Source organism: Patiria miniata, unplaced genomic scaffold (assembly GCF_015706575.1).
Source record: "Patiria miniata isolate m_02_andy unplaced genomic scaffold, ASM1570657v1 HiC_scaffold_29, whole genome shotgun sequence".
NCBI lineage: Eukaryota > Metazoa > Echinodermata > Asteroidea > Valvatida > Asterinidae > Patiria > Patiria miniata.
Window position 1 is genome coordinate 1,939,390 of NW_024037068.1, and position 27,751 is coordinate 1,967,140.

At 40.4% G+C, this 27,751-nt stretch overlaps 2 protein-coding genes across 2 annotated transcripts; both read left to right on the top strand.

The window, feature by feature from the left end:
* Positions 1-12,272: 12,272 nt before the first annotated feature.
* On the top strand, positions 12,273-16,854 carry LOC119736193 (brain protein I3-like). Its single transcript, XM_038210219.1, has 2 exons — positions 12,273-12,599; positions 15,714-16,854. Exons 1-2 carry the CDS (start codon positions 12,494-12,496, stop codon positions 15,932-15,934), a joined length of 327 nt encoding a protein of 108 aa, XP_038066147.1. The 5' UTR covers positions 12,273-12,493; the 3' UTR covers positions 15,935-16,854.
* Positions 16,855-19,493: 2,639 nt separating this feature from the next.
* On the top strand, positions 19,494-27,606 carry LOC119735481 (monocarboxylate transporter 12-B-like). Its single transcript, XM_038209185.1, has 5 exons — positions 19,494-19,532; positions 21,800-21,993; positions 22,459-22,602; positions 24,553-25,515; positions 26,339-27,606. The coding sequence occupies exons 2-5, from the start codon at positions 21,804-21,806 to the stop codon at positions 26,488-26,490; spliced, it is 1,449 nt and encodes a 482-aa protein (XP_038065113.1). The 5' UTR covers positions 19,494-19,532; positions 21,800-21,803; the 3' UTR covers positions 26,491-27,606.
* The last annotated feature ends 145 nt before the right edge of the window (positions 27,607-27,751 follow it).

Genomic DNA, 27,751 nt, shown 5'->3' on the forward strand with positions numbered 1-27,751 from the left:
ATGGTCTATAACATTTGAGCAGATTTGCTGATTAATTTTGCAAGACAACCGCATTTTGACCTCCAGATTTTGACCAATCAGCGGGCGCTTTCTATATCGGGTTTTAGATCATTCGCCGTTGTCGCGTTATTAGACATGGAAAAACACCCTAGACACAGCGACAAAGTGTGTGGTCACGCGCTCTGTATTATCTTACGCGACATGCGCCGGGCTGTTATTGTATTACAAAACACTACATTCGAATTGACCAATCACAGTTTTAGTCCTGATTTGGGAATGAAATGAGGTCACGATTTAGTAAAGTCGACTCCGATTGGCTGAGGCATGAGATCGCATAAATCTGCATGCTTTGACATATCAGACGTTATACAGGAGACTTGGCTCCGTGGATAACGTGAGATACTCAGACTACAACAAGGTCACGCAAACGCAAAAACGTCTGGTTCTCAACAACAGGATCACATTAGGCCTACATCATCTTACACACAAGAACCCACCCAAGTTTACGTTACATACCAAGTGTGGACTTCCCATTGCTTTCGTGTAGTTAAGAAAAACCAGTGAAAAAACTCATTTTTCTTAAACTGTGAAAACTCTTTCAACCCAATTTTTTTTTCTATGATTCCCTTTAGTGTTTCTCTTCATTCTGCTACCGATAAACCTAACCCAAAAATGCCTCTCAACCTGTTTTCCGGAAATGGGGAAACACTGTGTGGACTTGCCCAGGTCCACACAGCTCTACCTGGTTTATGTGGACATCTTTTGTTCGGAAGTCCACACAGTGAATGTAATGCCTGTACTATTCAACACATTTAGTAGAGGGCGCATTACTCATGCGACACCGTCTTTGTTCAAAAATCGAGGTACAAGATCTTTATAGGCTGGAAGTTTAGGACGCTACTGTCCACACAGAAAGAAATAATTGTTAAATTGCTATTTTTCAAGCAATACAAAAAGTTATTCACTTTTGAATGAAACATCAAACGAACATAATCAGCCCACGTTTTGTAATGGAACAGTTACTTATTCTGTCGAAAAATCGACATGTCAAGAAGCAGGGTTCTTTTTTTCCCTAATTTTTCTTTATATTTTTCAAGCTTTTTACGGTCCCTTTATCAAGTTTCACGCATGCATAAAAGCTGCGTTGTTTTATGCTTCTTAATTGTATCTGTAACAAGCACCGCTCTGAAAGATAAAGCTTAAGGTTTTGATATATATTATGTTTCCATAAAACATTTTGTTATTTCCAAACAATATATTTCACAAAACTTGTTCTTATAGTACTTAAAGTAACGGATTTGCAGGAGCGCCGTAAGACTCTTTCTTTTTTATATATTTGTTTTTATTTAAGAATTAGCTGGAATTTTAATAAAGGCATATAGGATCACATGCATTATCCAAAAAGTAACCTACCGAATTATCATCAAAAATCTTAGTTGGATTGAAAATCGTACCATAAACACTCCGTGAAATTATTCCGTCTGGCTTGCTGTCCTTAAGAAGAAATCGGGATTTCCAACGATCAGCCACGTGATTGTTTGTTTGTTTGTTTGTTTGTTTGTTTGTTTGTTTGTTAGCTTGTTTGTTTGTTTATTGGGGGTGTTTGTTTGTTTGTTTGTTTTGTTTGTTTTTTTTTTATAAAAAAGTGCTGTCGACGAACTCGTGTCTTGTGATGAAAGGTGGTGCATTTTTTTTCAATGTTCTCTTGAAAAGTGTATCCACTGAGTAGAAACTTATAGTTTAGGTTTTTAACATTCTTCTAGTATTTTGAGTGGTGTTATTTGAAACGATCAAACGATCCTATAATGCCTTTAACAAAATACAATAACAACCTCGAGTTTAAAAAGAGGGTGCCATTTTGCCTTCACATAAACTTGTTTTACAGAACTCAATGATTTGAAATAAAACGGTTCTTTACTAGAGAAAATGGTTACTTTACTAGAAATAAAACGGTTACTTTACGGTTGTATTTTTATAACCTCTATTTTCTTAGTGCTTCAGATACATTGTGTATTATTGACAAAAGGCACAAAAGACTGCACAAATGTATCCATCGAGGGTATCGAACATGTAACCGCTTTCCGGCACGTTTTGTGGCGTCAACATAATATGCTTTTACGTTTATAAATATCTTCATTATATATATTTTTTTCAAATGCTTTAAATACAAACACTTTGGTTTGATATAGTAACATTTAATTGAACACTGATGAGATGAGATGCTATTGTGTCAAAGATGTATTTCGGAAAGATTCCAGTACTGGGAAGGATTAGAAATAGCAATGCATTAAGCCAAGTAAAGCAAAAAGAACGAAATTCAGTATTCGGTATAACAACACTTTATCACCTAAAATGAGTGGCACAATTTAGCTGGTGCACTGCACTTACTGCAGGTACATTATGATCATTTGCTTTTTGTGTAGTTTTTTCTCTTCCTTTGAAGCAACACAGTTGCTCGACATAAGAAGTGTCATGCACAACAACTAACTTGTTGAAGTTTCAGCTCATCGGATACTTTACATTTTGAGAAAACAGAGACAACGCAAGCACACTTTGTGAGGTCTCGTTACTGGATTCCGTTGCTATTAACGCATGCAACAGAGATCTGTGCCCTAGCTAGGCGCACTGTCTCAAGCCACCTTCAATCATTGTTTTCTTTCGAATGACACCATATCAGGTGGAATAATTTCACAGGGTACCTGTTCTCAGTCCCATCGTCACTTTGAGCGAGTATTTTCTTCGTTAAATCGTATCGTACGCTTCCAGGTAACTGCGAATCTTCCTACGTGCATCTATACTTAAGGGCGAAGTGTCCAATTATGTTACACAGTGTATTTGTGTACACGTTATTTTTTGTCCTTTTCTATATATTTTTTGTACACAGATTTAAAGGAGTTATATTTACTTTTTTTTAAAAAAAAATGCAAATTCCCAATTTTTTTGTCAGCATTTTTTGTTGTCGTTCATCAAGCCATGAAAAGAAACAAGAGGAGTGTTATTAAAGGAATAAGTTTGTGCTTGGCCGGTTTTAAACACTCTATTTAAGACCGGTTGGAGTCTGGATGCTGATAACTACTCAAGCCGAAGGCAAGGGTAATTATCAGCATCTAGATTCCAACTGATTTTATACAAAGTGTTTAATACCGGCCAAGCACATATTTATTCCCATTTATAAATACCTTTTCGGTAACAAAAAAAAAAAAAGATCTAAACCTTTTCGGTCCAAAAGTGAAAGTCAAAATTATAAATTTCCAACGATTTTGTTCAATCACTTAACTTCATGTTTTTCATAACACCCCAGTAGCTATATTGTGGTATGTCCCTGTCGTAAACAACGTTACACCTTATATGGAGATTGGCGCAGAATGCAGCTGTGCCGGTGAAGTGTAATTTCTGAGTATGAAATACTGCCTCACTGGTAGTTTTGGGCACGCCTACGTGAGGATTGTCCCCGACAAACCAATAAAACGGTAAAATGCACCGGAGTTTGTAGGAGTTCAAATTTCATGTGACACTGGAAAAGTGTTTAAGACCAGCCAGCCATGTCTTTATCATCTGTGTAAGAATATTTGTTTAATTGACGTATGTCGTATGTTTCAGCGCATTGGGACCCCGTGTAAAATGCGCTTTATAAGAATGGTTTTATTATATATTATTATTATTAAATCGAGAGCAAGTGGTTTGTGGGATTCCAGTGCAAATTTATAGATAGACGGTAGTGTCGAAGAAACATATTTTCAATGTTGTTGGTGTATTTTGTTTGTTTTATTGGATTTCTTTTATTCTAAACTGGTGTTGTTATGTTCAGGATATTTCGCTAAAATATTTTTGCTATGTTATATGTGATATCTTCCACCAGTTTTAAGGTTTTAATAACATAAAAAATGATGCCCAAAATTGAGGGCGCCAAACAGAACTGATGATGTTAATTTCAATTGTGTCTAGATTTAACGTGTGTTCTTTTTAACTATGGGGGCGCTGTTGCTGAGAGCGTTGGTGTTATCGTTTTTAAATTTGGAATCCGACAGATTACGAAATCCGGTAACCGAAATTTGAAATCTCAAGTATCGGCAGCAGTTTTCAAGATTTAAAAAAGATACGCAAAGATCATGTACATATGAAGCCCGGGAAGGGACAGGGTGAAATTTTTTTTGGAGTTTGCTAATTCGTCAGTCGCACGAATTACTAATTCGTGCGCACGAATTACTAATTCGTGGGAACGAATTAGTAATTCGTACGCACGAATTAGTAATTCGTGGGAACGAATTAGCAAACTCCAGTAATTCGTTCGCACGAATTACCAATTCGTTCGCACGAATTACTAATTCGTTCCCACGAATTAGTAATTTGTGCGAACGAATTAGGAATTCGTGCGAACGAAATAGGAATTCGTGCGAACGAAATAGCAATCCGTGCGAACGAATTACTAATTCGTGCGAACGAATTAGGAATTCGTGCGAACGAATTAGCAATTCGTGCGAACGAATTAGTAATTCGTGCGAACGAATTAGGAAATTCCAAAAAAAAAATCCACCCTGTCCCTTCCCGGGCTTCATATGTACAGCAAAATAAGCTGAGGGTGAATACAAATTCATAGTGCAAGTTTAAGAAACACTACTGAAAGTCAACTTGCTAAAATTCTTTACACAATACCGTGATCGTATAATTATGTAGACCTAACTGCAGTTTAAAATGTGTCCCAATTGGGTAAAGGGGTATTCACCGGAATTGCATACATTCATTGCTACAAATATTTATAAGATGCCCAAAACAACACCTGGAAGGAGTATGGGCTCCGTGAGCGGCCACCCAAAAAGGGCGCGTTTTACCACTTTTGACGGGACACCGCCATATGTCTATGGACACCGCATGTGCGTAATGTACTGGTTTGCGCGCGAAGTACGCACGTACGACTTATTTATCATGAATGTGCACAAAGCTAAGCCATATAGGGCCCTGTCACACTTCTGCGTATCCTAATTCCTTATGAGTTGCGCATTGACATTTTTTTCATACGCAGTCGTACGCACAATACGCACCTCATTTGCATCTCTATCGTTTTGTGTAGGCTTTATGTACGCAGATATACGCATGGTACGGCCCAGTACGCAGGATAGTTTTGGGCATGCACAAAACTACGCTGCGTACGCTGTTACGTCGGTCATAAGTTATAAATACGCAGCGCATCGGTCCCGCATCGGTCGAGTGCGTTCCGAGTACGCTATGTGTTCGTGACGCACCCCCTGTCAGCATATGAGCCGCCTGTATTGGACGTATACATAGCGTACTTGCAGCGCAGTTGCAACGCACGCTGAACGGTGAGTGGCGGAAATGCGGCGGGAATACGTTCAGAAGTGCGTCAAGCATGCGGTCGGCATAAGTCGGGTGCGTCCGGAATACGCTCGGCATGTGCACTGCATACTGACCTATTCGCAGCCCGAAAAATAATGTTGTGCATTGCATACGCATCTCATACGCAATGGATGCGCTGAATTCGTTACTTGTACGCTAGATGTGCGTCGCACATAAGTCAAAGTGATCAAAACATTACGACGTTAATTGAGCGTACGGCTGCGTATTGGAAATTTTTGATAAGGAACTCGTAAGGAATTAGGATACGCAAAGGTGTGACAGGGGCTTTAGCGTCTTCGCAAATTTTGTGCTTAAGCAGCTCTATGATTTTGCACGGAGCCCTACACAGTTGCAAAAGCAGCCTGTAGAAACATGAAACCGAATGCCTTGAAAACAATTCATTAAAAATCTTATAAAGCATTTCAAGTAAAACCCGGACGTAAATAAATCGCAGCAACAATTACGCGACTTACAATTTTGCTGTGAACCATTGCTTTTGCACATCTCAAGTCGCCGTATCGTTCGCGTACTTTTTCTGCAACCATATAGTCATACTGCGCATGCGTTAGTTGGTATGGAATGGCTCGCGGACTTAGTTTCCCTGTAAACAAATCCTTTAAAAACCATGAATAAAGAAAAAAAAGGGAACTATATTTTAACGATCAATAAGTATTGATAAAACACAATTCAGGAAAGAAAATCACTTGTAGGGGAAGGAAACGAATGTTAAATGTCGGGGATTGGAACCCGAAATCTGCAACACCACTAGATTAGCGTAGCACGCATGCCACAGTGAAGCCACGCTATCCTCTGTAAGTTGTTTCAAATCATGTGCCATATTATTAATTCACGTGATATGTTTCACGCATGCGTATTACGGCCAATGACTTTACTTCTCTCGTACCCCCCGCCCTGCAAACAGGACGCTGGGAAGGGCTGGTCTCTTTGAGCTCTCATTGGATAGATTTTGCGTGACCTGTGACGTAGCACGCACTGAGTTCACAAACTCGCTGCAGCTGTTTTTCATACGTAGCGCGCGCTATAGCAGCATGCGATGGGTGCATACCTATGGTCCCCAATGCATGCGAAGGTCATGATAAGTTACCTATAATGCCATGCGTACTTCCTTCACAAGATTATGTGACGCTCAATAGCCCTTCCCAGCGCCCTGTTTGCAGGGCGGGGGGGGGGGGGGCGGAGCGATCATGACTTTACTAGTCTGCAGAAAAACAATTGCTGCCGCCGTACAGTGCAGGGCAAATTCCCAGTCAAGTTCATAACTTTTTGCGACCACATCCGATCAAAGGTCACATACCAGTCGGCAATTACGCATTTCAGTTTTGCTACTAGTCCGGGGGTTGACCACGGAAGCGTGAATTATAGGGTCCGCACAAAATGTGTTTGCATTTTCTTGTCATTTGGACCTTGTAGATCAACATTCCAACGGGTGCCACATTGGCACCCTTGAGCATTTTTTTTCTAAAAACAATTAATATGCAAATTAGCTTCCGCCATAAGATAAATTATAGGTTTTCTATATATGCAGGATTTCGTCCAAACTTGTCATTCGAGGTGCCTAGACCATGTTAGGGGTCAACAAATCCATTAAAGCAATTTTCCAATGATTATTTTATGTATTTATGCATAATATGCAAATTAGCATCCGCCATGATTATCTAAAATGTAACTTCTATCTATATCTTCGCATAAATTTGTCAAACGAGGTATCTAAAACCATGCTCTTAGGGTCAACACGAATGCATTAAAGCCATTTCTACAATGATTAAATATTTCATGCGCATTATGCAAATTAGCACCCACCATTATCAGAAATAATTATAACATCTATCTATTGTTTTTTACGGTCAACAAATTCATTGAAACTATTCCTACAATGATAATGTTAAAAATCTGTTTATAGTCAATGGTATTTTTGTGTTGTTGTTGGTGGTGGTGGTGGTTTTTTATTTTTATTTTTTTGTTTTATAGTTTTTGAGATTGCTTTCCCCAGGCGAAACCCCAACCATCCCAATAAGTTCACCCTTGCCTAATGTTCACTACCCCGTATAAGAATGTCTTTGTCTTTGTTAAAAACAAATGAATATTGAAGATTTTGTTTTGATTTGCCAAATTCAATAAATTTCTGTATGTTTCATTAACACGCATTCAGCATAGCAGTCCAACCCCCCCCCCCCCCCCAGATTAAAATAGGGTTTGGGAAGTGATTCTTGATGCAAGGCATCATTTATGTCCAAACAAAATCTAATCTGACGGGAAAATGATGGAAAAAAATATTTAGGGTAGTAATTGAAATTGGCGTGGAAAACCCATACAAGTTGGAAAAGTTTAACATGTTATATATTATTTGTTGAAAGAATGGTTGTCTTTTTCGTGGTGGATGTCTAACTATACCCCAAACGCAAATCAGTACAACTCCCCCGCACAGTTACAATGCAATGTGCGATACAATCCTTTATTCAGAAGTGATTAAGATTGTCCCAAAAAATTGGTGTTCTTCAACTTTATTAGACTGCTCATTATGCAGCCTTTGCGGGAGAGTTATTTAAGTTCCCTTCTGTCAGACATGACTTCATACTGGAGCTCTGGAAAGATATCCCATAACTCCTTACAAATTCGTTGGACCCCCCCCCCCCCCCCCTCTACCGCCAAATCTAGCTGGTTCACATCTGCCTATGACAAAACCATAAGCAAAATGTTTTGTAAAAGATTCAGACGATCTTTTTCTAAAAATTAAGCGAACGACTAGGCTGAGACATACTGACAGAAGAACAAAAAGTCGTTAGTAATTTTTTTTTTTTCCCAAATCGCATAAACATCCCAGGCTTTAGCACGCCGGAATCTGCCCCAGGCTGTTGAAAAAGAAGTGTAATAGGCTTAACTCGAAATAAATAACAATTTTACCGATACTGAAAATACGTTTTATTTCGTGTCCGGATTCACTATGGATTCGTGCAATAGGCTTTGCTGAGTGTGGCCCGCTAAGGCCAAATAAAAGAAAACATGTTTAGTATCCCCGCCCGCTTCCTTATTATAAATTTTAAACAGTGACATCATTTGGCCTCTTCGTCTGTTGCATCTAGCCCATATAAAGCTGGTATGTCATTTCCTGAGTCCAAGTGGCGGCCACTTAAAAAAAAGCTGGCGGCCATCTTGAAAAATAGCTCGGTCGGGCGACCATTTTGGAAGGGGAAAAAAGGCCTCCTCCTTCCTTTTTTCAAAAAGGCAGGACGCTAAACATGTTTTTTTTTTAATTTGGCCTAAACCCTACTGAGGTTTGAAACAAGAGCGTTGGGTTAGCGTGTTCTTTTAGTAAATAAACAGGATGGTATATCAATTCATTGGAAAATCTGCATTCACCACAAACAACCGGCCTTAATTCCTTGAAATTCTCGTGCCTCGGCTATTATTAACCTGGTTGTGTTCGATGAGTTCCCGGTCGGCATCGAAGTTCAGTTCCACTGGGCAAGTTGCAATGTGGTAGTACATGTACGGTGGATGGTTTATCACTCTTGCTCGCTTCCTCGGTACCAAGAATTTGGTTAACTTGTAAATCGACACTGTTTCCTTCTTGGAAACTGCATGAGGCTTCGCAAACGTCGGGGGAAAGCAGGTCATTCATGCAACTCTCCAACATTCGCGGGGCACACACAACAGTCACGTAAACATCGGCAATAAAACGACTGTTTTCCTGTTTAGTAATAAATTTCTTTCTGTATGCTATTAAATCTGTCACATTTGGTTTTGGCTCAAAATCCCAACAGCCGTCTGATGTCTAGAAAAAGTAAGAGGCTGAGAACTTTCAATATCACGTTAAACTTGGGCTGGAAAAAACATTAAGCAACCGTTTTATAAACTCTATTACATATTATTTTCCGACGTTTTTGAGATTATTTTCGTTAATATAAACCATATGAGAATTAGTCTGTCAAGTTGATACCAAACAATTTGAGTGAACATGGACTTTCTGCGCTTCAGTACTGCATTAACAAAATAGAAACACACGTGACCCCCTCTTACAGATTAGGGTTGGGGGAAAATCATTAGAAATACTTGCGAACCCCCTTTCAGAATTTAGGGGTCGGGGAAACAAATCGTCATTAGAAATACATATAGTCCGAATATTCAGGAGGTCTGGAAATTCATCATTAGACAATACCTGACGCCGATTTTTTTTTTCAAACTAAAGAAAGGCCATCGCGACTTAAAAAGGTATCAGAAATACGCAAGACCCCGCTTTTCAGAATTTCGGCGGTCGGTTAAAAGTATTCATAGAAACACCTGGGACCCTATTTTTAGGGTTTAGGGGTCGGGGAATTATGACATGAAATACACGCGACCCCCCTTTCAATATTCTAGGGCCGGACAATATCATAACAAATATTTGCGACCCCACTATTCGGAATTAGAGGGTTGGACAATCGGAATTCGTTGACCCTCAAAACATGGGTTTAGATATCTCGTTTTATACAATTTGACAAAGTCCTGAGAAGAAAAAGATATAAGTTAAATTTCTGATAATGGCAGATGCTCATTTGCATATTATGCATAAAATACACACATTATCATGGTAAAAAAAAACTTTCATGAATTCGTGTACCCTAAAAACACGAGTTAAGACACCTCGTTGGATATGATTGGACAAATTCCTGCGGAGAAAATACATAGATGTCATTATTATTTCTGATAATAGCGAGTGCTAATTGGCAAAGGCTTATATGTTTAAAATATGTACATAAGCAGTGTAGTAGTGGCTTTCATGCATTAGTTGACCCCAACTGAAGAACATGCATGGTTTAGACACCTCGTTTGATGTAATCTTTTTGGACACATTCTTGCGGAGATATAGATTGAAGTTAAATGTAAGATAACGGCTGCTAATTCGCATAATATGCATAAAAGGCTTTTAAAAAATGGCTTTTATGTATTTGTTGACACCACAACTTGGTCTAGGCACCCCGATTGATAAGTTTGGACGAAATCCTGCAGATATTATATATACAAAACGTATATTTTACCATATAGAGGTTATTTGCATATTTAATTGCTATAAAAAATGCTCAAGGGTGCCAATTTGTTGAAACATGGAACCGTGATCAGCAGTTGCGTAAATCTGTGCCGCCGATTGGGGGGATATAGGGGGATGATCAAAATCCAAAAATATTACTTGCCCTGCCGTGGAAATTTGAAAAGTAGGGGGGGGGGGGACACCGCATTACGCCTCGGGCGCTCTTGGGATAGTTAAGCTGCGTATTTTAAAAGCTGTTGTACTTTTTCTACACTTTTCAGTGCTATTGAATAAATATTTGTTGTACAAGTAAAGTACAAATCGATTAGTGATCCGGATCTGCGTGTGGATGCAGAATTTTTTTTAAAGGATTCTTCACCACATTTTTGTGTGCTGAAAATTATTGCCATGTGTGTGGGTGAACATGTAGGCCTACACACTGCACACTGCGTTTAATATATACCCACACAAGGTGTGTATTTGCCTGCAACCGAGGACCACTTATTGTCCCTCTTTTGTTTGTACACTAACTTTTTAGAAAGACCTCCCATATTTTTTGTACACATCGCCAAATTGGGGACCTTTTGGAATTGGAGACCCTATTGCCCTCTTTTGTTCAACGTCCCCTAGTGAATGCAGAAACAACTTGAAACTCACTATTACACCTATAAGATTTTCTATTGTTCCTCTTACCTTTTCCTTTGTTTATACTAACCTTTTGCAACAGCACTCATTGGTTTTGTAAACGTTTTCTTACCGAGGAGTCCTCGGTTCCTGTCCTCAACTGATTCATCGATGCACGTGTGTGTCCTCGAGTGACACCATAAACTACGGAAGCCCGCTAGGGCCAGGGCGGTGCGTTTCTCTTTCACGGCAGCTAGCCTCGCTTTCATAACAAGTAACTCGCCGCCACATAATGATCTCGCAGCCGCGACATACTAACTGGCGGCCGCGAGTTACATGTTATGAAAGCGAGGCTAGCTGCCGTGAAAGAGAAACGCACCACCGTGAAAGAGAAAGAGGTACCTGGCCCTAACGGGCTTCCGTAATAAACAACGCATACATATGAGCGCATAAATAACACACAGTATGGATTGGACCATTTGATACAATAGGGATCCAGGAGGCCCAGGGAATGCGTACACACATAACCGGTCAATGTGTTTGACCCGTTGACCTGTGCAGTAGGTCGCACACAGTTAAAGTTAAAAGGTGCAGTCGCCACAGTGTAAAATAATCAGTAAAACACAAACTGATGTATTTTTTCAGTTATGGTTTACAATATGGAAGTCCACTGGATATGCGAGTATATTGCTTTTGGGTGTACTGACAATATGGTGGGGAAGTGTTAGCCTGACGGAGGTTTGCGCTCCCTGTGAGTGCTTTCTAGTTTGCACTATAATTGTTTTGATATATTGCTACCTATTTTTAATGATTTCACCCTGTACAAGGGTTTACACTTTTTCGCAAGGTTTAACGTTGAACATCTGTACCATGAATATCTGTATCATGAACAGCGCCTCCTAGTGTAATGTGGTGTCCAGCAATCCCCCCCCCCCCCCCGCTACGTAGAAAATTCCATTCAAATAGGATCACCCCTAGTTATTCCTGAAGCCCATCGCCATTTTGAAAAAGGATGCCTACGCTCCATTGCCAAATAGGGCAGTTTTAGGGTCTAATTTCATCCGAATTTCACTGAAATACGAGCTCGCAGCCATTTCCCAGGCTTCTACCTTTCTTTGTTACAAACCTTCAAGTTCATGGCCCTTAGAATGCTCTAACACCCGAAAATTTGAGGGCATGCAAATCGTGATTTGGCCGGCGTAGGCTAATTCGGGCCTATTCACTGACCTACACCCACCAGAACGCAAAAAACATTGAAGGTTACCAGTCAGGGCAGTGGGGACGAGCGAACATCCTTGCAGCGCGTGAACATCGTTGGTACCCAGGCTCAGCGTTCAAAGGCCAACTCTGAAGTGCATCTGAGCAATCATCATACCTGTGCCGTTCAAAGCGGTAACAACCCACAAATAGGCTACTGGCGGGCAGGGCACGGCAGACGAAACCAACTTGCTGAACAACATAAACTCACAGTCAACAACATCTAAAAACAATATGGAGTATCAGGACAAGGGCGGCTACCCGGCTCCACCGGCCCAGGGCTACCCGGCTCCACCGGCCCAGGGCTACTCGGACTACCCGCCCCCTCAGCAGGGATATCGTGAGTATACGATACAACTTGATTCTATGGAAAATCAATTCGCTTGAGTCGGGTAAATCTCGCCTAGATAAATCATACCGGAGGGCAGAATTCAGTCCGAGGTTTGAAACACTGAAGAACGACCATACAGGGACCATTTGTCGGGACCATTTTTGTAGTGAAGTTGTGCAAAGAGCACTTTCAAAATGTGGGATATGAAAGCCCAATATATAAGCTTTTTTTAGAACAAGAATCATGCATTCAAATTACTCACAAAGTTTTCAGGTTACGGAATTTGTAACGCAAACACCGTTTTGAAGTTCTGTCCACGGATCACAAAAAAAGGTAAAAACGTTCTTTCAGCAAAAAGAAACCAATTCAATTTTTTACTCACCGTGTACATGCGAAAGATCAAATATTACAGTTGCCCGGTCATTTTCTACATAATACGAATCACAAACTCTCACACAAGATGAAAAAAGCGGAAGTCACCGAAAAACGGGGGGGGGGGGCTTTCAGGTTTGTTATACCACTTTTTAAAAAATTTTTTTTTTTTCAAATTGTAATGAGGATCCTTAATGCAATCCTTGAAAGTGCAAATTGTCTCTCTGTCTGTCTTTAACCCTAGTTCAAGTTTCGTTTTGCCATTTTCAAGGGGAATTTGGTGCCTTTTTTGTATTCATGCTAATACGAGTTTCCATATTCATCAGCAAAATTGTGATATCATTAATTTTCAGGCAGAAACCTCAATGTTACAGCTATTGCTGCACCAAAAGTTGCCAGAGTTCGGGATATTTCGCTGTTGTAGATTTTCTTTTTTTTTGGTGATTCGTTGTTGTGCAGAGTTGTAATGACTCCAGTCAGTCACAACTTTTGGTGACTCGACTCCACTCGAGTCCGTAGGTAACTGACCCGACTCGAATCCACTCGACTCGAGCGAAGGCTAATAAGTAACTTGTGGTGTTTTGTGTGTGTATGTATATTATGTACAAGGTTAGTATAGGAAGTATTTCAATTTCGTTAAATGCAATTTCACCCTGTCTAATAATGTTTAAACTTTTTTTAGTTGTAAAAATTGATGCAATTTAGCTATTGGCTACAATATCAATTTGAAATAAAAGCGAAACTTTGCGAACAATATTTGCAATGACTCAGCGGCCGCTTGTCGTGTACAAACATACAACGTGCCACAGACTCCCACCTTGTCAGTGGTTCTGTAAAGCACAAAATACAATCCCGGAACCAGACTTTAAACACATTTCCAACTCGCAGTTTTATAACTGGCTTTAGACAATTTCGTATTAGGGATTTGAACGCAATTTGGTTTTGATTTTGTCACCGATCAGCAAAACACATTCTATAGACCAGAAGCCAAACTAGATAGTGACATAAGATCGAAGTTTTAATTCTTGTTAACTACAAATGCCTTTCTCTCTTGTCTTTATTTGTTAAATAGTGTTAGAATACATAAACATGTATTGTGTAATATAGTGACTCGAATTGATTCAAGCTAAATATTTTGACGCGACTCGACTGGACTACACAATGTGTCTCAACTCCATTCGACTCGACCTCCTTGACTTAATGACACGACTCGACTCGAGTCACTTCTTTAATATAATGACTTGACTCGACTCGACTCGACTCACAAAAGCAGTGACTCGTTTATACATGTCTATTGTTGTCAGTACACGGACAGTAAGCCAGTCAGCAAACTTTTCGCACAAATGTTTTCTATGAGCAATTTTTTGGGTTCACAATTTAACAGAAAACACATAAACTGAATAGTACGTGTCTTCCAGAAACGACATCAAAACAATAGTGGCCTCAGTTGTCCGGAAAAGCATGGAAAATTTAAAAGACGTGCACTTTTCAATAATTAACCGAAAGGGGATGTCAAATAGTTTTTACACATTTAAGAGCCTGTATAAAATTGCACAAAATATGTCCCTCAGAAAAAGTGTACAGCAGCCGAACATAGGCAGTTGTTGCCTGCTCACTGATAAAAACAACCAAAACATTGACAGTTGATGTTGGTACATCATTTTGAAGAGGTCAAACATGTCTTTAAACATCATCCTCGAATGAAAAAAAAACGATATACAAACGTTAGTCCACATCTTACTCATGGATTCATATAAAAAACCCGCAGCCAATGTGTTGCAAATGCTTTCGTTTTGTTGTTGTGCAAATGAGCTCAGATTTATTTGCTCGCTCTGAGCCAAAGTTGCTGGTAGCAGCAAAGGAAACGCATGGCACCTACTATCACACCCCGTGAGCCTAAAATTTTGAATATGAATTGGAAGTTTCGAGTGGAAATTATGGGAAAACAGAAATATGTGTTAAACAAAGATAGACGCATACTTAGCAGTGATGTCACGAGATCGAAACGGTGATTATTTTCAAAGAGGTCAGCTTCCCTGTAGAATTTGACCTTGTTTGATATCATAGGTCAAGAAAGTCATTTTGTGCGAGGTATGGTGGGACACGCGAACATTTGTGTTCCAATTTACTGTATAAATAATGCACTTGAACTATGGACATGGTTGGCATGACAGTCTCTGGTACGTACGCACGATTCTGTTCACTGATATATAGCGATTACCATTCAGCATGTGACTCCAATGAACCACTGAACTCCACACTTCGGAAAAATATCAAGCAGTGCGTTTTGCAATCAGCTCGGGTGGCTGTCGATAAATCACGTGCTGTTTTTATGACGTCAACACCGATTGGAGGAGGTTTTCTTTTGTCAAAAGTAACCTTGACGTTCGTTTTCACAATGAAGACGGAGTGACCTCACGCAAACTTTATTCTCGGAAAGAAGGCCCCTTGAGTGTCATTCCTTCCCCTCGCTGCAAACGGGACCCTAGTTGCTACACTGCATAGATTCCCAATAGACCTTTATGCGTAGTGGACATATTAGAGTGCATTCTTTGTTACTTTAATTCAGTAACAATGAATTCACAAAATGGTTCACTCCTGCATATCACAGCAAACCAAATTGAGGCATTGCCCTCGAAGATGGCTGCCACGCATAAGGTCTATTTATTACAACCAACATTTTTTTAAATTATGGCTAGCCATTGGTGACATCCTAAAGTTTTTTTTTTTCTGACTCTCTTTACCGTACAGCCGCCCAGCCTCCACCCGCTACCCAGGTCACCGTGACCCAGCCAACTACACAAGTGGTGGTGGTGGGCAACTGTCCCGTCTGCCACGCCGGCACCATGGTGGATGAGTTCACCACATGCGGGATTCTCTTGGCCATTTTCTGCTTCCCGCTGGGCGTCATCTGCTGCCTGATGATGAAGGAGAGAGTCTGTACCCACTGCGGTGCACACTTCGGCGGCTAAGGTAGCTAACTACCCTGCTGTGCATTGATGGCGTCACGATGATGTCACAAACACCCCGACCAAAAGATCAAAACAGGAGAATCATAATGCCTGGGACAATATCATCCAATGTTCTACATATTATTACCGGTGTCATATGAAATTTGGACTCTTATGAAAGTGGTTTCTTCAAACTTATACGGATTCTCACACTCCGCTCTAATTATGTCTGCGTAGGCATGCGCAATAAGTTCAATGAGTCCGTATTTCAGAGAGTCCAAATTTTGCACACCACTGGGTCATTGCAATGAGGGCCTACTACAACGAGGATACATATATCGACTTAATCCTTAATTTCGATTGACTTGCAACAACCTTGCTCACAGGGAAGATAATTTTGAAATTCAAGAGGGAGGGCACAATTGGATTGACCAGAAGATTATATAACTTTAAATTATACTAAATGCGCTACTCTTTTACTAATTATGTGTATTATACATTTTGTTCATGCTATGCATAACAAGTTATTTTTTTCGCACATAGGATGACTTGTGTGTTTTTTTTTTAAATCGTATGAAACATGTACTATCAAATTGTATGATCTATTTTTGTGACAAAATATTGCATCTGAAATCTAGAGCACTCTTTTTTACAAATTTAAAAAGAGGGTTGAAAGTGACCTCTTTATTTTAGTACAGTACTGATTCACATTGTGACTATCAACTGGGCTTATAGTTTGGACGCGAGTTAAACATCTTAACATTCCGTGTTTATTCTACAAAATATTTGAAATGAACGTCGCAAATGTTTTAGTGTGCTTATTTTGATGTAAAGGAACCTCACCAAAGGTTAATTCAGCGTGTTGATTTTAATGTACATTGTATGTTCATGGAATTTGATAAAGATCACTTAGAGCGACACCATACAGTGCCAAGATATAATATGTAGCTTTTGTTGATCTCGTGTGACAATAAGTCTTGGTTCAAGTGGATAGTGATCGATAGTGAATAGCCTCGCGCGTAGTCTGGTTCCCTGACCCCATTGTCCTTCATACTTCAAAAATGGGTTCCGGTACCTATAGCTGTGAATATTCCATACATTACACAGAAATCCGTGTAATATATGCAAATTATATGCATGACGTCATAGGTCTGAATCCCGCCTGCTTATTTCAAAATCACAACGGTAATGTTTGCCGGCAACCAGCCTATTGCCACGAATTTAGGATTTTTGGGGTACTGACCTTCGATTTTTGCTGAATTTGAAAGTATCTCTGGCAAATATCAATAAAGAGAGATATTGATGATCATTGTTTACAACCTATTCAGTCGAAATGCTTGAAGGTTGCTTTCATGGAGACACTGGTGATTGTGTGTACTTTCTGTGCTAAGATAAGCGTGAGTTTCTTGATAATCGTGTGTTCAATGACCGGCGTCCATGCAGAAAGTTGAACAGCGATCATCAAAAATAAACAATCGTGCTCCGCGCACACAGAGGTGATCCAATCAAGGGCTTTTAAATGAGAGCTAGTTACCTGTCCCCATATTTTGAGGGGGAGGAGGGGGGGGGGGTTCGCTCGTACCCCCGCCCTGCAAACAGGCCGCTGGGAAGGGCTGATCTGTTTGAGCTCTCATTTGATAGATTTTGCGTGACCTGTGACGTAATGCAGCTGCAGCTGTTTATCATGCGTAGCGCGCGCTAATAGCTGCATGCGAAGGTCATGATAAGTTATCCATAATGCCAACCGTATTTCCTTCACAAGATTCTGTGAAGCGGCCCTTCCCAGCGCCCTGTTTGCTTGGCGGGGGTACGAGCGAAGCCGGGAAACAGTCTACCTCGCGCCGAGATGGATGTGAGGGCGCACTACTATTATCGATCACTAACGTATTTGACCAAGACCAGTGAACAAACTATGTCTAGTATTTGGACAGCAGGCTTTGAATACTGACATGACAGTCATGTCGTAAAGGTTTGAGCCTGAAATCGGAAGTAAAACAGTTAGGTAACCTGAAGGATCATGCCTTTACTAGACTGATAGCAAAAATTCTTTTTCTCTCTCTTAACGCTGTGTTTTTATATAAACTAATTATTTTAAATGTAATTACCATTTCTTATTAAGTCCAAAGGCTAAAATTAACATTTGTCTATCTAAGGATTTATGCCACAATTAATGTTAGTAATTCATTTTGTTATTGAACATAATGTTAAAAAAAAAAAAAAAAAAAAAAACAATCATGTTCTAGTATGCTAAATCATTTTTGACATTTTCCGCAAAAGTAAATGATTGGGAAAGTGTCCATATTTGATGAAGATTAGCCAATTTAATATGATCATCACCGCAATTCTTTAATAGGACGTCAAAGAATTTGACTTCTAATTTCCTTAATTTGTGTAAATACTCCTGCACTGTTTGATGACCACCTGTTATCAGTTTTAAAAATTCAGAATAAATTCACTTCTCTCATGTCAATTTTGTGTACTGTTGCTCCTCTGTACATTTCGAAAAGTTCTTTTCTACGCATTGTGAAAATGAGTCACGTTTCGCCCTGTCTTTTCCAGTTCATGTTTTGTGTATGTACTAATATTCTACACTGAAGAGTGTGTATACCGGAAGTGAAAGTGCAACAACAACGCCCTCAATTGTCAGGAACAGCATGGGACATTTTAAATATATATTTTAAAAGGGCCATTACAAAAGATACCCCAAATTCTATATTTTGGAGGAAACAATATTTTGCGTCTTATGTAATATGACAGTCCAGAACCACAAATTGCAGATTTATTTAACTGAATAACGTTCATGAAGATGATGCCATTTTCAGTTGTATTTGCAACAACCCTTTAAAAAAAACCACCGTGTTTACTTTTGGCTCATGCAATATTAAGTTTTTATTTTTAAAAAGACAGATCGGAACACTGAGATCATATATACCTTTTGGTGTAAAATCACTGTTTATACTTGTTTGTCCCTGTCAAATTTATTTTGTTTTCATTCTTACAATGTTTGAGCCACTTTTCCTTCACACTTTTCCAGAAAAAACAAACGCGGTGAAATCAGCGTCCAAAGACAAACTTTCAGTAGGCCTACGCAGCTAATTGCATGGAAACTATTATACTTATTGCTTTAGAAAACTTAATATCACTTCTAACCCCAATTGATTTATTAACTAACTCTTGCAAAATCCAACACCATAGGGCAAACTCAACACCCAAACTGTTGGACTCTGATTACGGTGGTATGCCTAACCACATGTAAAGCTCCTATAGTTTACTAAAGCAGTACTCACTCCTAACCAACAGATTCCAACAAAACATGCAGTTGGATTTGGACGGGTTGGGGTGGTTAGGGTTCTAGCCAGCGCTTCAGACCATTATGTGCTTTCGACTATCAAAACCGTGAGATTTCCATCTTTCATTCTATCGTTGATTCGTTGTTAGTGTACTGTATCAACAAATGGCATTATTCATATTTATGAATTATGTGCATTTTATGTGCACGGTAACTGAATATTGCGCATAAAATAAATAATGCATTACGTTAAAATGCGCATTAACATACATTGTATTCTTCTACCGAAGAAGACGCATCAGCGCCAGTCCTTAACCGGTCTGAAATAAGGTTTGTTTCTTTATATTTTCCTCCTTTATTTAACTGTTTCTGCTATTTTTGGTTCATTTTTGGAGCGACAAATTAGGGCCATTTCTTCAAATGCCATTTCCTCGTTTTGTGTGTGTTACTATCCCAGAGTCGTTTCATTGATGGTATCACACGAGACGATGCGGCTGAGTGGCGCGTATTTATGCACATTATGGTACCTTAGATGCAGTATAATTCTATTTCGTTTTGAGGCATAAGCAATCAGCCTGAAACCCGTTCCACCTTCTTTCATTCGACTAGACTTCAATAAACGGCAGTTATCAGATGCGAGTATGAACGTTTTTTGATATTTTTTTCCAGTCAACTCTTATCCAGACTCCTTTCTTTGAGTAGGCTAAAACTATTTCAACCCGGGAGAGAATTATTGCCTTGTCATTCATGCGACATGTAAATAAAGGCGGTAAAGAATATATCTTAATGATGTACTGTATAGAGTCAGTGCTAATTTCGGATTCACCCAACCTTCGAAGCACTGGATATCATTCGGGGCACACGTAGTTCAGTTTTTACGTTTTCGTGTGGGTTCTATCAACAAAACGAAAACAATTCACACACATCCCCATGTGATTTGACTTCGTTTTGCTGAAAGAACACTTACCTTTTTGTGATCCGTAGACAGAACTTTAAAACGGTGCTTGTGTTTAAAAGTCCATAACTTGAAAAGTACATAAGTGATTTGAATGATTCTTGTACTAAAAGAAAGCTTAGGAACTGATCCTTTATATACTAGAGTGCTACCTTTATAACATCATTAAAACAATGGTCCCGACATTTGGGTCTCTTTTTTTTTTACTCACCCTGTTTATATTGGCGCACTGGTTTAGCAGGAAGCTTGATATTAATACTTACTTGCAATCAAGATGTTTATAATATTGGCAGTAAATACTATACGTGTGAAATAAAATGTTCTACATTAGATCCTAAAGAACTCTGTTGTTTATCAATGGAATTAAACCAAAATTTCAGATCATGTAAACAAGGCATGACCAATTTTATGGAGCGAGTTTCATCAGCTGGTGCGAGAGGGTGGGATTTAAACGCCATGAAAAAAAAATACTCACTTTCAGAATCTTCCACTTTCGACTTGACGTCCTTGAATGTCACTACAGCGCTGGAGACGGTGCATAGTTGAAGGCGCGTGCTACTGCTAGCTGTGGCCGAAGGCTGAAGGAATGCAGGATCATCCCTGATGTCATTGCACACCTCCTCGATCGTTTAGCGCAACACACGATCGAGGAGGTGTGCAATGACATCAGGGGTTAACCTGCATTCATTCAGAAGCTTTCGGCCGCAGCACGCGCCATCCGCCACCGTCTCCAGCGCTGTATCAACTTTCTAAAAGTGAGTATTTGTTTCGTAGGCGTTAAAATTTCACCCTTTTACCCAAGTGCCCCTTTTGCGGACAAAAATGTGCCCCCTCGACCAAAAATGTGGCCCCTCCAGAAAAAAAGTTCCTAAAAGTTTGCTGCAATTTGTTTTAAGTAACTTATTTCCAAAATGGTATATTGATATTATTGATATGAACGAGGAATATGAAAACCCAGCCCCAAAACCCTTTCAATGCGTCCTGAATTTGGCACATAATGCGTATTTTGCATAATAATAGGCCCCCCCCCCCCACACACACACCCACCCACCCACGTGTGTAAATGTCGGCAATCGTGGACGCCCCATTGTCCCTAATCCTCTTTATTTGTTTGTACTCAACTTTTTAGCGACAGCTCTCATTGGTTTTGTACACGATTTGAGATCGTGGACGTTCGGTCAATCGTGGACGTATTGTTTGCGCCCCAATTCTTTTGTCCTACGTCCACGTTTGCCGGTGTTTACATACTCATACACACACACACACTATTCGAATTTACGGAGGCCAAGTGTCGGGTAAAAAATGTGTCGACCTTTCAGCATGGCTGTATCAAAAAAAATACTGAGCAAGTCCCCCTTTTTGGTGATGCCCCCTCCCCCCCCCCCCCCCCCCCCAGTTTGAAAACTGTTCCGCCGCCGCTGCCTCTTGCACAAAGCTAATGAAACTCGCTCCATAACAGTTTTCACGCCTTGTTTACATGATCTGAAATTTCGGTTTAATTCTATTGGTAAACAACAGAGTTATTGAGGATCAAAAGTGAGACATTTTTTTACCCGTTGTACCTTTAAGTAAACCAATCCAGGAAAAAAAACAGATGAAGCTGATGGGTATTAAAAGTAGTAACTTCGTATTTGACATTCAGCACAATGCTTTCGTCGGACTCTGAAGCTCGCCATTGGCCCGTCGTATTAGCCGGCTTTCTCACCGTCACTTTGACTGCAGGACTGGGTAGCTCCATTGGTATATTCTACCTAGAATGGTTGCACGAGTTCCCGCAGAGTTCCGCGCTAGTGGGCTGGCTGTCGTCTTCCGTCATGGCGATGATATTAGGCTTTTGTAAGTAGCATGGGTGATATTTTGCTCATTTTTATGACAACAAATTCACCGTTAATTTAAAACTATATAGGATCATTTGCTTTTCATGCATTTTGTTCGTTTCCAATTATAACACCACTCAAAATCCAAAGAAGAAGTTCAAAACCTGACCTGTTGAAGTTTCAGCTCAGTGGATAATACAATTTTCGAGAAAACTGCGGAGGGGAGTGGGCAACCTTTTTTTTTATCACGGAACACGAAAGCACTTTATTTTTCCCCAAATCAGCTAGTTGACTGATAACTCACAGTAAGTCAGACGCAATAATTTTATGGGGGATTTAATTCCAGTGCAATCTATAATCCAAATAAGGTTTTTTGTTTTTATTCGGTAGGTTACTTTAGGGATAAATGCAAACGATCCTGTAGATCTATGCCTTGGATAGTCCTAATATTTCTTCAGCGATTTTTGTCTGCTTCTACCCTCAGCATCAGTTGCTGCAGCATTGGGCAAATACTTCGGGATTCGGCGTGTAGTCGTGGCCGGAGCTGGACTTTCGTTCATAGGATTTGTGGGCGCATCATTTGCTTGGGAATTCTACCTGCTGGTTATAACAATACCATTTATGACAGGTAATATGAGATGTGGTGCGCTGTCAATGAAGTTTTAGCAAAACTATGGAGTGCAACTTTAACATTCAATCCCGAGGTAGGGATATCTCATGGAGATCTCTATTTCGAAACGTGCCAGATAAAATGTAATACGCAAAATAGAGATATATCTATTTTAAATAGAAATAGCAGTATTAGATAATATAGAGATATCTCTATTTTGGGATTAAAAGTTAAATTTGCATGCCATAGCTGACTGAAGACAATATAAAGCCCAAGTCACACATTCACGGTTGGAGCTACGAATATCCACGGTTTATCCAAGAATCAATCGATAGCTCGATGAACCGTCGAGATTCGTGTGGAGAAATCGACTTTCTAAGAATGCACTGTGCGGTTTCAGGACGGATAGCCACGACTGTCCTAATTAAGGTTTCTTTACGAATACACCACAGTTTGCCAAGAATATAGACGGATTGATGAAGAATACCTACGGTATTACTAAGAATAATGACGTTAACGCCACGGTTGTCTGCGATTGGGCCACGGATGACAAAGGTTCTCCTACGGCATATGTGTAGTACAACCTTAGCAGAACCGTCATCCGGGCATATCCGCAGGCGCGGTTCTACGGGGGGCTAGGGGGGGGGGGGGGGCTGTAGCCCCCCCCCAAAAAAAATTTGTCTAGCCCCGCCCCCCCCCCAAATAAATTCCGTAAAAAAAAAATTGCATCAGCAAAAAGAAGGATTGTGATGTACATGCGAACGGTCTCCCCCTAAAGAAGAAATAGCCGTGACAAGGGTGCATTAGTTAATATATTGTGAATGATTTTAGGATTTTATTGGCGCTCCCCATTGAAAATATGGCATGAGCCCCCCCCCCCCCCCAAATAAATTCCGTAAAAAAAAAATTGCATCAGCAAAAAGAAGGATTGTGATGTACATGCGAACGGTCTCCCCCTAAAGAAGAAATAGCCGTGACAAGGGTGCATTAGTTAATATATTGTGAATGATTTTAGGATTTTATTGGCGCTCCCCATTGAAAATATGGCATGAGCCCCCCCCCCCCCCCCCCCCCCCCCACCCACCCACCCACCCACCCACCCACCCACCTATTGATTTTCGGAGGCCTAAGTGTCTGGAAAAAAATAACCGGTCAACATTTCAGCACGCCTCCCTGAAAACAATTCTGGATCCACCGTGCTAGCCCCCCCCCCAAAAAAAATATTGGTTCTAGAACCGCGCCTGCATATCCGTAGGACATTCGTAGCGAATTCGTAGAGATTTCTACCACGGATGAGCTACGAATCTCCAAGAATATGCACGAATAGCCACGAATAAATACGGTTGTCCTACGGATGTCTCACGGTTGCACTACGGATTAATTTCATGACGGTTCACCACGGAAGTTATGAACAATTTAAAACTTCCGAAGCCCCTCCACGATGTACTAAGGATGACTACGGTACTCCTACGGTGTATCACGAATTTCAAACCGAGAAGATCCGTAGCTCCAAACCGTGAATGTGTGACTTGGGCTTAAGTGTCTTATCATATCATTTGGACTGGTTGTACACTGGTAAAGAGAGCTGACCAATGCTTTCGTATACTATTACCAAAAAGTAGTGCCAATTCATGGGCTTAAGCCGGCTCACTTTGTAAACTAGATGCATGGAAAGACTTCCAGAGAAGAGCCACTCGGAATCATTTATTGAAATCATCGTTGTGTGCGCTACATGGCCTTGCCTTGTCATGTAACTAATTATCCTCCTTATCATTAAAAAGAGTACATTCGGGGTTTTTTGTGGGCACTGAGAGATTTATTAAGTTGGACATTTTGACATGCACATTTTCGATGTTTCGATCGGGTCCGATCAGCTTTTGATACCACATTATTTAAGAAAATCCGAATGGACTGTTGATGAGTCGACAGAATCACACCACTTTTTGGTAACCTTTTTATGCTCTATAGGAATTGGTTGCAGTATGTGCTACACAAGCGTCATGACAATAATCGGCGACTGTTTCCACCGACATTTTGCTCTGGCTTTTGGAATATCGATGTCAGGAGTTAGTGTCGGAATGGTGTCTTTTCCTGTCTTGGGTGGCTTTCTGATCGAGCAGTACGGGTGGAGAGGGGCTCTGGTCATCATAGGTGCGATACAGGCCAATATCGTCGTGTGTGCGAAGTTCATGAAACCTTTTGGTCACACCCAGACAAGACTGATCAAGAGTGAAGTTGCAGGTGGAGCAGGTTACGGCAGCCTGACTGATCCGCCAAGTCTTGACTCGGCAGCCGGTGGAGAAGATTACGAAGGGGATGATGACGATGATCGTCCTGCAAGTTTATCTCCGAATCGTTTCAGATTCAGCCGTGGCTATAGAAACACCGATGCTAAGGGTGAAGAAACGAAGGCGGCTCAAGAGAGAAAGTGGTCCAGGAAACTCATGCAATTCTTGGATCGCGCTGGTGTGTCACTCATCTGGACCAATCGGGTCTTCGCAGGTATTCTTCTCATACCATTACCCATGTCGGCAGGTAACGGTATCACCTTACCCTTTATCGCTGCGCGTGCCGAGTCGGTCGGCGTCCCCAGGCTGCGAGCCACGTCGCTGTTATCCATCATCGGAGTGGCCAACGTCATCGGTAGTTGGATGTACGGTCCTCTGGTCGATGCCAATGTGATTGAACCGACTTTCATCTTGACGTTCGCGGCGGGCATGACAGTCGTCTCTGGATTTATCACTGCCGTTAACGAGAGCTATGGTGGTTTTGTGGTCTGCGCCGCGCTGTTTGGCTTTGCGTCTGGTGTGTACGTCCCCCTGAGCGGGGTCCTGGTGCGTCGCATCATCGGACAAGAAAGGTTTCCTGGAGGAATGGGTATTGTACTTGCTTTGGTGGCAATTGGCTACATTATCTTTTCATCTGTTGGCGGTAAGATCAAGTACAAATTGTCTTATATCGTTTCCCCTTAATGTTGTAACTGTAATATATCCGCGTATAACTCAGGAAGGATTTTCCTCAATTATACATACTCATTTGAGGTTCTTGAAGAGTCATACACTCATAATACCTTTTGCTGGTCCCATCCTAGTCTGAGTATCACCCGTTGTCTAACGGAGCTGTTATCCGACGTCTGATATGTCTGAGCAATGAACATGATATGCGACCCAGCGCGCCAGCCAATCGAAGTCGACTTTAGAAATTGTGACGTCATTTCGATCAGATATGTGGACTAATTTGGCTGACTTAGTTTGTAATAAACAACGGGTTATGGAAGACCGATAGATGGCGCCAGCTGAACGGTCAGAATCTCGAGGTCAAGACACAGTCTTGTTTTACATAATTACATAATCTGCTCGCATATCATAGATCCCTGCAGTGCAAAGGTCTATTCCATAGACTAGTCCCAGCCAACCTGTAGTTCTCTTTGTACCTGACCGACTCACTGACTGTCATAGACTTGCTTACGTCTCCCTGGGCCCAAAATTAGATTATCACATAGGCTTACGCCAATGAATGGGCTAAATCCGGCACATAATGGGCTGGCCACTTGCACCAGAAGACTTCCGATGAATAGATAATGATTAGAATTATGTGAGCTCTGGGACCAGCTTTTTACGAGGGTTGCCTTGTCTTATTTGAAGTATAGCTTTGCAATAATGAATTAGGGGCTGTCCTCAGTGTGGTGTGTATGTTTTGCTAAACATGCTTCTGATTTTTCTTCGATTTGTGGCTTTTAAACAATCGATTGCAGGTTATCTATACGATGCTACTCACAGTTACAGTGGATGTTTCTACCTTGTCGGTGCATCTGCCGCTCTGGGTGTGGTGGTGCTACTGGGGCTTCATCTACTGTGGACAAGATTGGTGCCAGATGACCGCTGGCCAACCATCAAGAGTCGGTGAATCATCCATGACAACAGAAACACAAAAGTTATCCCCATTTGGACGCGATGTCGGACGAAAAAAAACCCTTTCAAGTACTGTACCTGCGGTGCGATCCGACAATAAGGTCGTGTCTATATTACTTGGTTATTAGTATAGGCCTAGGCTATTTATTTCTGGTAATGAAACCAAGGATTCCTCCAAGCGCCCTAGGCACTGTAGCTCGCAAGCCTGAAGAAAGCACATTTTGATACAGTCAAATCTTTTCGTTTATTCTCTATGGTGTATTATATTATCAACTAATCAACAATCTTATTTAAATAAGATAATTTGTAGCCATCCTTTGAGTTTAGAATGGCAAACACATCCTTGACTTTTGTATATAATGTAGCTAGGAAATGGGGACATTTTCCTGGGGGGAAAAATCGAATCATTTTTTTTTGGGGGGGGAGGCTCTGTAACCATATTTTGAAAGCGGAAATGGGAAAAGGGGTGTATGTCCCGTTTTAAAATGGTCTTGATTGAATTTCTTCAAATTATTTGTTTTAAATTAACAATGTTTACCAGTTGTCATTTTCTTGAAAAGAATAGTCATAATTTTCCAGTACCAACATTTTACATTTCGCGCATGACAGTTTGAGTTTCATAATGTATGTGTTATGCAAATACATGTACATGTATTGCGTTTTGGCCGTACATAGTTGAGACTCAATACCTATCGTTATGACGAGCAAATAGCTTCCTGTACATAAATAATTATTATTTAAGCTAATAATAATATGACACAAATATGTAAATCTTCACAGGTACAGTCATACGTAATGCAGGAAATTATTGCTTTTTTAAAATTTGTTATTAATCCTTTGTATAAGTTGCATGCCGTTGTCAATCAAATACATTTCAATTGGATGGGCTGTACTTGAAATTAATGCTTTATCTCTCATATAGGTCTGAAGGTTTTGGGCGAATCAATTAATTTTCCGGTTTCGACAAAATAATGTGGATACGTTAATTATGAGATATTAGGCATCATAGCTTTTGTTACGCCTTGCAGGTACCACAGCCCAATTTAATGACCTCACGTTGTTTGATATAATATATATAATAATAATGATAACAATAACGTCATGAACGAAATGCGAAAGAAATGAATTAAAATGGAAAATCATGTAGGCCTATCAAAATACTCTTTTTACCTAAATTGGGAAGGTTGTGTATTTTGAGGGTTGTACTTTTTCGGTTAGTAAGGCAATCATTAAATGTATTGGTATGCTTGAGAACC